At 39.1% G+C, this 11,545-nt stretch overlaps 1 protein-coding gene across 1 annotated transcript in view; it reads right to left on the bottom strand.

The window, feature by feature from the left end:
* Positions 1–217: 217 nt before the first annotated feature.
* The window catches only part of LOC129245093 (homeobox protein orthopedia), a 49,085-nt gene continuing 37,757 nt past the window's right edge, over positions 218–11,545 (bottom strand). The window contains exons 4-5 of the mRNA XM_054883075.1: positions 4,064–4,151; positions 218–1,199 (exon numbers count right to left, since the gene is read on the bottom strand). Of these exons, the coding sequence (XP_054739050.1) occupies positions 727–1,199; positions 4,064–4,151 (561 nt within the window). The 3' untranslated portion in view covers positions 218–726. The remainder of the gene's footprint in view (positions 1,200–4,063; positions 4,152–11,545) is intronic.

Genomic DNA, 11,545 nt, shown 5'->3' with positions numbered 1-11,545 from the left:
TAGCTCAGTCTTGTTTATTTTAGACTTCTCCTTGTACTGCAGCAACATTCACTTACCTTTGCTTAGCATTTTTCCTAAAGAAAACAGTTTCATTTTTACTGTGTAAATTTTTACTTTTACTTTATTAAGTATTCTTATTTTTTATCTTTTCTATATTTTGTTTTAAATGTATTGTACAATAACTTTAGTCTATTAAACATATGTGTGTATTTATCACTACTTCATTGATGTTCATTCTTTGCATGTTTGGCAATCAATCGCTTAAATAATTTTATGATAAATTAATTCACTGACATATCTGCGCTACATCCAGACGTACTCGTCCTTTGAAATATTTACATAGCTACTGATTTTTCATATTATAAATTCGTCTTCAAAATATGCATGAAATTTCTTACAAATACGAATGTACATACATACACATAATTTGAAATTTTTCCTTAAACTCACAAGTCTTTATCACTTTTAATGCTGCCCTCAAAACTTACAATCTACTAACTCTACGTATTGTATATGAATTATTTATTATTATTATATATATATATATATATATATGTACATATATACACAAATTAATTTAATTAGCACTCGTAATACTTATTCTCGCTAGGTCAGGCATGCCACGTACAAAGACATGCCACATACCTCGCCAGCCATCCACAATCAGCAACCGCCTTGCGACTAACCTTTGACTGTCAGTGCACAACAACTCCGCGGCAGTCAAGTTCATTCCTCGGTTTTGGTTACCACCGACACGGGCGTTGAGGCGTTGCTCGCCACACTAGACGCCATTGGACTCTTGGGCGAGGCTGCCGCCGAAGAGGTCAACGTTACACCACCCGCAATCATAGAGGTGGGCACCAATGACACGAGCCCCGCTGCCGGTTGTGCTTGTGTAGGTGGACTATCACGCGGACTATTACTGCATGGCGGACTCACTTGCGCTGCCGAATGTAAGGACAGATTTTGCGGGTAACCAGCAGCGAAGATGCCATTCAAATTACTCAAACCCATATATTGGGAGAGGAGTGTGTGGAAGTTGGGCAGCTTGTAGTGGGGCATGAGGCTTGGTGGAATCAATGCGGGATTAAAATGTTGATGTAAGGAGAAGTGTGGTGGCCAGAACTCTGGTGGTAATGCAGCTGGATGACCGGGAATGCCGTGCGGAATGGGCAAGCCAAGCGGAAAATCGGGTAAACCTGCAATGCAAAGACGAAACGAAAATTAGTTTATTAGTGGAGATTGAGGGAATGTCGGACACGTGTACACAATTGCGTGTGCGATAATTAATTCTAAGTAAAATTATTATAATTCTAGCCATAAACAAGCAATAAAATAGTAATTTGTTAATAAAATAATGTGTAACGGTAAATTCTAGTTGCACAAAATTAAAGGAGCACTGGATTTTTGTTAAGCAAAATGAAGGTAATTAAAATTACATTAGCGTCAAATAATGCATAAATCAAATTTTTGGGACTCTTTTGTGTAATTAATCGTAAGAGTGTAACTCAAATGAGCAGCGTCAAGCAGTTAAAGTAAAAAGGAGTTTAATAGATCTAAAAAGTACTAAACAAAAGTGGAAATATTTTCAATTTTAAAATTAATTAAATTAATATTATTACGAACTTCTTTCAAAATATGCTTCGTTGATTGTTGACTGTGAACAAAAATTATGGAGCTCGGGTCTACTAAATAATAAACAAAAATTTGCTTGTACAAGGTGAAGTCCAAAATAAACAAGACTGAGCTAAAATAACGCTTAAGGTGATGGGAACCCACCGCCATTCAATTTCCAAACTCATTGCGGTGATCACTGGCCACTGGGTGATCGGCACTCACGCGGAGAAGCTTGGAATTCCGTACAACCCCCATTGTAGAAGCTGTGGGGATCCTACAGAGAAAGAGACTGTGGAACACTTTCTCTGCAGGTGTCCGGCTTTGGCGGCTAGGCGCTTGAGATTCCTCAGCGTCCCCTTTGGGGATGACTTGATGAAATTCTCCAGCCTAGATCCTTTTTCTCTCCTCCGCTACATCAACAGCACTGGATAGCTGTAGACGGTTTTATCTCCTCCCTTAATCCTTTCACAGATAGTGGTCCACTTTATGGTATCAAAACGGCACGTAAGTGCTACTTGTAGCGTACCTGGGGTACTCTTGCCATCTTACCTACCTACCTACCGAGCTAAAATGAAACGACTGGAGCTTTGTTCTGATAGCATCGAGCTTATTTATTCAAAATTGTCCGCTCTGGCCTCGATACACTATTTTAGCGATCTAAGAGCTTTTCGAAAGAGTATTTCAGATCATTGACCGGAATATCCTTCATGATGTCAGTACAAGCCTTTTGGATGGTCTCTATGGGCGCAAAACGTTTTCCTTTCATGACCAAATACAATTTTTCAAATAGGTAGAACTCACAGAGAGCCATATCAGGTGAATACGGTGAGTGTTTGATGGTTAAAATTCGATGTCTAGTCAAAAAATCAATCACAAGAGTGGATCGATGAGATGGTGCATTTTCATGCAATAAGCGCCAGCTTCCTGCTTCGCGGTATTCAGGGCGAATTCGACGAATGCGATGCAGCAAACGCTTCAACACGCCAAGATAGAAAATTACTTTGACGGTTTGACCTGCTGGCACGAACTTCTTGTGGACAATTCCCTTGAAATCGTAAAAGCAAATGAACATCGACTTGATTTTTCACTACTTCAAACGCGATGTATTGGGTGGTGGCTCGTCTGCGGTCTTACATTCGGCACTTTGACACTTAGTTTCAGATTCATGTTAGAAAAACCACGTTTCGTCACCAGTTACAATCCTGTAAAGGAAGTTCTCATCTTTTCTCGGCTCTTTAATGAGGTCTTTTAAATGTTGAATTCTGAGCAATTTTTAGGCCTCAGTTAACTTGTGCGAAATGCAGGAAATGTAGAGAGGATGTTAAGGAAACTTTAGAATACCTTCTGTGCGTTTGTCCGGCATTATTAAAAACGCGACTAAGATGCCTGGGAGCCTCACTGTTTGAGGGTCTGGAGGACGTCTCAAAATCGGACCTCCTAGCTCTACTTAGATACGCCATAAGCGCTGACATTCTACATGATTTCTACTTTAGGTATTCATAGAGGTCAATCTCCATCTGGTATCGCTAAAGACCAAAAGGTCTATGCGTGGCTTATTGCCAACCAGGCTAACCCATCCTAACTTGTGCGGAACGAAATGTCCACAGACCTTTCGTAAGCCCAAATGATCAGTAAAAATGCGATAAATCGATGTTTTCGAGATATTCAACTCCGATTTCGGTTCATTTTTGATAAATTTATGAGCCATTTTGATGGAGTTTTCGGTGACTACTGATTTTGGGCGGCCCGTATGCTCACCGTCATTTATGTCCTCACAAGCATCTCTGAAACGTATGAACCACTCATGAGCTTTGGCACGAGGTAGATATAAATTTTTTTATCAATTCAAATATTTCGGTATACGTTTTACCGATTTTAAAACAAAATTTGATATTAGCTCTTTGTTCGAAACTCAGTTTTGCACCGATGACATAAACAAACTGACACTTTAGACACAATAACTTCGCTTTCACTGAACCGAATGGCACCAAACTTTCACTGGAAGTCAGCTAGAGATGTAACTTCGAACGCACTAACTCACTAAAAATTTGGCGCCATCAAAAGCATTGTTATGGCCCAGTCTTGTTTATTTTGGACTCACCTTGTATTTATAAAAAAATTTTGCAAGTCTATCGTACTTTGTTTAATAATTCTGCTAAAATTTTAGCGTTACTGAGTTCAGCTACTTCTTGAATGTATCGCATCACTGTATTTTTCTGGTATTTTAAACTTTTTAAAATCGGGACAAATTTTTTATTTTTTTTTTTTTAATTTCAAAATTGAAAAAAATGTATATTGCCTTACATAAATACTCGCATACATACGCTATACATTTTTGTGAGTTTTGAGAATATTCATTATTAAAAATTTTTCAAGGCTTAGAACGAATATTTGGAACAAAAATTTCTGAAAACACAAAAACATGCAACCTTAAAAATTTACTAACCTTGATCGGGCAGCAAGTATCCATTTTTGTCCTGATTCATAAATTTCTCACGTTTACGCCACTTAGCGCGTCGATTCTGAAACCAAACCTGAAAATAAAAAATAAAGCAAATTTTCAAATTAATATTTTATATTTCCAAAATGCCAAAAGTAGATTCAATAATTTTTAATGCACTTTAAGATAAAAAAAATCCCTTGAAATTGTCTGCCGAATAGCCGTGTCCAATTGTACGGCGAACGACAGCAACCTCTCAACCAGCCCAACTGCCAGCAGCCCCTCACTACGGTATTTGCATGAGTCCACTTTGCTGCCAACAGCATTCAACCCTCTTTTCACGCCTTGATGAGGTTAGCAGCAGCATGCAATACAATAGAATCCAATCGGAAGTCAGCTGCTCCTCTGCTTTTCTTCGCCAACAACCCTACATTAACCCCAGCAGTGCCCAGTGCACATTTCAAACACCTCCCCTCCTTCTTCATTCGCAAAGAAAATGCGAAATGCGCATTTGACTGGGGTGGCAAGTGGAATGCAAACCCCAACTGCCATCGTCGTCTCATCAGGTGTTTATACCGTTAGCTGGCTGTCGTCGAGGAGCAACCCTTTCGGTAGATTTCTGCATATTTGCAGTAACAGAGATTGCCACCAAAGACCAAAGGTAAAACACTAGTACATCAACCCACCTGCCACCCTGCAGCCATTCTCAAATTTTCTTCAGTCGTGCAAACAATTATTAAATGCAATTTGCAATTGTGTTTAAGTCGAGTGCGCCCAATTTGACAATAACAAATTGTCTCTGTAATCAAAATATACTCGTACACATGAGAATGTGTGAGAAGCAACACACAATTGGTTTTCGCAGTGTGCGACTCTGTGAAGCCTGAAATACTGCATTACCCACTGACAAGCTGAAATTAGGTGCATGTAAGACAGGCAAAAGTCACACTTGTCAATTGTTTGTCCTGAAAATTGAGTGCCAATTTGTATGCAGAACATTAGAAATGGTACTCCTCTTGAGGATGTGCGAAAAATCCAGACGTGAGCAATCGAGCCTGATTGGAGCAAAGCTTTGTCTCTTGAGGGCAAGAGTAGTTAATTGAACTCATACATAACATCCTCGCAACGTATCAAATGAAAGGTGTAAATGCAAGGTGATCTGAGTGCAAACTGTCAATGTTAGGTTGGGTTAGTGTTAAGTCGCTGCCGCTAAAGCCAAAAGAGCCGCTAAGGTCAAAGATGAATGCAATTTCTGATGTCGCAATTTGACTAACTACTCGCTCTTGAAATATTTAGTTTCCTTGATAAATTTAATCAATTCCTTTGCTAATTTAGAGGGGCTGATAATGATGCCCGTAGCTGTCAAGCCTAATTTCTGCATGGCACTGCGCAGTTGCAGGGGAAATGAGAACTCGTTTTTGCTTCCTCACTGGTTTTCCACCTTCTGCAACATCATCGCAAACTTTTTTCATATTATAATTAGCTTTTAAGGTTACGTGGGTTCAAAAAATCGATTTTTTTGGCTCATTAATTTTTACAACATCTCAAGAATATTATCCCAAATTTTTAAATCGATCTGAATAATAGTTTCGGAGATACAGCCTTTGGAATGTGTACGCTCTAACCCACTTTTATTGTTACTCAAAACTTTAAACGCGTTCTTCTCGGAGCCGTGTTTTCAAAGTCGGTTCTCAAATTTTCTCGAAAACTACTCAACCGATCTTGATGAAATTTTACACAGGTATTCGAGATACAATTTGCTTGTGCTTGGACGAAGTATTTTTCTTTTCAATTACAACTATTTAAAAAAAAAAAAAATGTCAAGCAAATTTGACCGAAATTTTCATTTTTTTTGGAAAAATATCTGCCAAAATTCCAATTTTTGCTTTTTTTTCTTTCCTTCGTTCAAGCACGAGTTTATGATCTTAAAACACTTATTTTTGTTTTTTTTTTTCATTTTAGATGATCCTGTCAGGAGTTATGCTGACAACGCGGATGCACCTTTTTTTCGAGGGGTCACCGGAAATGACATCACAATGGGGGAGTTTTAATTTTTTTTTTTTTTTAATTTCAGAAATTAGAATTTCAGAAAAAAGTTTGAATTAAATAAATAATTTTTACGTAGAAAAAAAAATATTGAAAATAGGCCTTTTTTTACCCGACAAAACCCATGTAACCCCTTAAGCTGATCAATGTTGTGCTTTCTGATGATAGTAGTTATGCTACCGCTTTCCAAAGAGCAAACACCTCGTCTTTCTTTCTACATTACTTCCAGTTACGTCTGTCTTGAAATTCAACTAGCTGTTGATCCCAGAAAACGAAGTTTATGGTCCTATCCAGCTCCGGTTTAAGGCATGATGAACTGCTGATCCGAGACTATGCATTCGCGAGTGTACAAGAATTTACCTATCTGGGTATCAAAAATTTCAACCCATAAGGATACATCATTGACAATAAATGATAGAGTTTTAGCAGCAAATAAGTCTCACTTTTCTGATTTGAAGCCGCTTAAGTCTAAATTATTGCTTCACGACCAAAAGTTAAGGATATACAAAACCTTGATTCGCCCCGTGCTTACCTTTGCTAGCGAACTATGGACGCTAAAATTTACTGGCATCAATCAGCCAATGATATTTTAAAGAAAAATATTGCGAAAAATATATGGGCAGTAAGCCTGCAAGACGGCAGCTATCGATTTAGATATATGTAATCATGAGCTGGAGCTATTAGCAAAAAAAAAGAGGAAGAGAGAAGAAGACGCCCCAGAAAACGATGGCTCGCAGGCATGGAACTTGACCTTGAAAAGCTAAACGTGCGGCGGTGGAAGGAGGTAGTCTTAGATAGAGGCAAGATTGTGAATGAAGCAATGGTTCACCAAGAACTGTGATGCTAAGATGCAGAAGAAAAAATGGCATAGGGCTTATCTTCGGCATTCTTTCTCAGTAGGAATATGATTCCTGTACCTCGCCTTGCATGCTTATCTGTCATTGTTACACCAGTTTGATTTCTCTTAGTCAGATCTGACAAGGACTAGAGTTAGAATCGATCTAAATGTATCTAAATTTAATACCAATGAAATATTAATCACCTTTAACAGTTCCCTAAAAGCGATCGTTAATTTCCTTTCAAAAGATATTCAAGGTAAATTAGTTGCTCATATCATAGCTCGTAAAAAATGATGTTCACTTTGGAAAACTTTTACCAGCTTCCAACTTAATTTAAGTCCTCTTGAAAAACCAGTTCTCCCGTTCAAAATCAAAAGACAATGGTCGAAGCGGTATTCGAAATACTAACTGATAGCTACTACTTTCCATAAAGCGATTCCATGCCAGGAGATTCTAGTACTCATTCCTGCAAATTTCATAATAGGGACCCACATAACCTTTCGACCCGAGCCAACTGATAAGTAGTCACGCACAAAATCCGTGTTCGAGTACTGTGGTAACCTGTAGGTCTACCAACAAAATGTAGGTATATCAACAAAATGTGAAACTTCTGAATTTTCTACCCATTGTGGAAACTCGGCAGCCAGTATAACTCGAGTAGGATTTAAAGACTACTATCCTATAAAATTTCATAGCAAAATCTCTTGTTCAGTCAGTTGGTTAACTTACTAGCAGAATATGGGATTTCTCTCGGAGTGGTTAGAACACAAAAGTACTGAATAATATTTATTACACCGACTAGTAGGGAAACGGTTTTGGATCTTAGGTAATACCGAATTTATAAAACATGCGTTCGACCAGCACTCAGCTATGCCGTTGAAACCCGAGCACACGCAACCGCAACACAACAAGCAATGAACAAGGTTGAGATGGCATCATTGTGATCAATCACATAACATAGTCGCAGAGAAAGGGATATGCGACACGGAAAGTTTTCTTAGATGGACCCGAAGACGAAGAAGGCAATGGGAAAATCACCTCCTACGCATGCCCGACAATACGTTGGCTAAATCAATAATGACGGGAAAGCCGATGACTACGAGGCCGCCCTCCCAAACGCTGGAATGAGTCTTGGACATCCAGCTCTATCGATATCCATTATTTTTTTACATACAATATAATCCAAACATATTGTATCTCTTGTACAAAAATTGTTGAGGAACACGATTTAATCCTACAATAAAGAAGAAGAAGAAGATATAACCATAAGGCAAATAGCTAATAGGGTAATAGCGGTGCTGTGTGTCAGGGACTCGCCAGGAGTAGCACAGCCGATCATTATCTACGCTAACAGCCAAGTTGTCATTAAACTTATGCAGTGTACCACGAATATTGTCCTGGGGTCTGGGCGCAAATATATTTCTGGAAATTGCATTGCCTTCGAACTGGCTAGGAAGGGAACTAATCTTGTAAAAGTCAACTCTGCTCAATATGTTGGAAAAAGTTCTGGATCATGCCAACAATAGACAGAACACGAAGCTCACATGTGAGTTAACTCGACAGGTGTGGCCTGGAAGGAGTAAACATAGAACTAGCTCCCTCAATAATCTAGACCGGTGTCAATGGTATCATCCGATGGCACTGCCCAATGGGAACACATCGTAAGTGTATGGGGTTTTCCACTAAAGACTCCTGCAGAAATGAGGAGGAAGTAGAAAACTTGCTCTGCCACCATCCCGCTGGTACCAGAGCGCGCTCACTAAAGTTTTACTTCTTTGGATATCTGGCAGACTTCGAATGCGTAGTTGTCCACAAAATATTTCATCGTTTATTAGAGAGACGAAGTTGTTTCACTATATTACATAGGAGCATTGAGTATAAATTGGAGAAATCACAATGGTCTTCCAGACCTAAGTTAAATTCTTAGTCCGCTCGTGAAGAAAGGGAATTACCCAAGTCTAATCTAGCCGTAACCTAATCTATTCCGCCGTAGCCAAATGGGTTGCCTAAGTGGCTAACCGTTCGGAAGTTGTAGATTATAATTTCCGTGCATGAAACATCAAAATGATAGAAAACGTTTTTTTTTCTAAATAAAGTGGTCGCCCCTCGACAGGCAATGGGAAGCCTCCGAGGGTATTTCTGTTATGAAAGAGCGCCTGATAAAAATCCATTTGCCCAGCAGGTTTCTGCCTTGAAAAGCTCTCAGAAAAACTCATCTGACACTCCGCAGAGCAACATCCAGACGCGCGCCCCAAATAGGAAGAGGAGCTCGGCCAAACACCCACAAAGGGTGTAAGCGCCAATAATTTATTTCATGTTGATTTACGCCCATCTTCTTAAGGGGGGAAACCGATATAGATCGATCAAAAAATCGATAATTTTTTTTATTGTATAAATCGTTAGTATAACTACTCAAGAATATGTGGTAAAGATTTTAAAGCGAAATTCGCATTATTCCCGATTCTATGAGCACTTAAGTGACTGCCCGTTGGTTCCGCACCGTAGCGCGCGTTAGTTAGAACGACGTTTTTCTCGAAACTACTTTTTTCAACTGGTGGGAACTCTAGCTTAAAAAGTTATAAACCAACCGTTCTAAAATTTTTCAGGATTTTTTCCTTATTCAATTGTAATCTATATGAACCTAATTCTGGGACTATATTATTATTTAAATATGATTTTTTAAACAAAATAGATGAAAAAATATGGTATAAAAAAACTACTTTGAGTTCAAGTGCCTCAAAAGCATGCAATTTTCAATATTTTTTTACCACAGTTAGGTTCATATTCTTACGAAATATGTGTTAATAAAAAAAAATTGCTTTTGATTTCAGAGAAAAATTGCAACTTCAGGAATTCCCACCAGCAAGACACTCGAATGGCGATTGTCCATGGACAACACGCTCTAACGCCACTATCCCCCGTGGAAATAGCTTCAAAAAAATTAAAAAGTGTACCTAAAAATATAAATAAAATATCGTCTAAACTTAAACATTTTTTAATTATTTCTTCTTTGTTCAAAAAATTCTCGAAAAACACCAAAATTTTGGCTTCCTAAACCGGTTTCCCCCTTTAAAGGATTTTTAAAAAAGTCAAGGTGTTTGATTAGTCTCAAAGTTGACGAGATAAACCTAATGCTTCATAGCTGTTTCGAATCACAAAGCATCTCTCGAATATTCTGGGTATTTTGTATTTTGAGTTTTAGCTTAGTACTCCTGAATTCCCTTTTAAGTTGTTAAAACTGTTAAACTGTATTTTACAACGTAAAGTTAAGTTCCTATTTGGTCAAAAGTGTTTCCCAATATTTCTCAGAGAAGCCAAATCCAGTCGAAAGGCAATGCATTTAGGGCTGGTGTCAAAATCCGATTTTCTGCCGCCGAAAGCTACTAAGCAAATCCCTAAGCCTGAAACACCTTGTCTTCATTGCACTGTTGTTTCTGTTGTCTGTGTAGTAGTGTGTCAATTTAGTTCTTCCAACTTTACTCATTCCTAAGAAGTATAAATTGGCTCTCTCGCTATGAGCTTTTACACACACACATACACAGGGCATATTTACATATTGTAAGTAGTCGAATTTCATGCTGGGCGTGGATGTAAAACATTTCCGCTTACATGTATGCAGATGACAGGGTGCAATTTGAGAGGGCAAGCACAGTTGTGCACTGCCATTCACACGAGTCCATACCCGTATCCCAAGACTTTAAACAGATAACTGCTTAAGTGCCCAGATCCTTTTGATGCGTTGCTCACCTTGTGTTGTGGCTTGGGCGTGTCTGCGGCCAATGTGAATGCGTGTGTGTGCGTGTGCTTTTTGCGGTGAGGTATTAAGAAAATTAATTGTTTGTAAGCAAATTTGCACAAAGCCAAGGACCGTAAAGGGACCCAACATCCTTCACAGCTGTGGCACAACAAAGAACCAATACGCTGAGATGTTGTGTTGTAAAGTTCACAAAGTTGAAAATTTCAAATTGGCTAACATTTAAACTGTTTTATGATGCCATTGTAAATTGCCAAAGTTGGTGGTTTGAGGAGAGAGAAAGGAGATAAAGGAGGTAGATGACATATGAGCTGATGGAATTTCAAACAAGTTACATACGCCAACTTCACAGCCCAGTGCGAGTATAGAAGCGAGTATAGTTAGGGCGTCATTTCAATAAGCAACAGCAACCGGCTCCCACCCCAAAGGCAATCAGCCAACGACAGGCGACCGTCGACCGTCAAGCAACGAGCGTTGTTGGTGGCTGCGTCGACTGTTCGCCAACAATGCAAGCAGCAATGCGAGAATAAAATTAGTAATGATTTCCTGGCAATAATTGCTCTAAATGCTACCGTCTCTCCAGACGACAGAATACCAGCAAAAGAGGAGTGGTGGTGGCACACAACGAGCAACGGCACAAGGGAGGAGATACGCAAAGACTATTATTGCAATAATGAAGATGCGTTGGATGGTTGGGTGTGGGCGGTTGGCGGTTGGCGGTTGAGTTGTCTAGCAGTGAGGATAATGTTGACAACAGCAGTGTTCTTCAAGTCCTCGAGCAGTTCTCGTACTCTTACGCATATGTGTATGTGTGTGTGTGCTCAAATGTGTGGTATAAATTGTTGAATA

The sequence above is a fragment of the Anastrepha obliqua genome, chromosome 4 (genome assembly GCF_027943255.1).
Source record: "Anastrepha obliqua isolate idAnaObli1 chromosome 4, idAnaObli1_1.0, whole genome shotgun sequence".
Taxonomy (NCBI): Eukaryota; Metazoa; Arthropoda; class Insecta; order Diptera; family Tephritidae; genus Anastrepha; species Anastrepha obliqua.
Note: the sequence above shows the minus strand (reverse complement) of the source record. Positions and strands in the feature narration are given on the sequence as shown.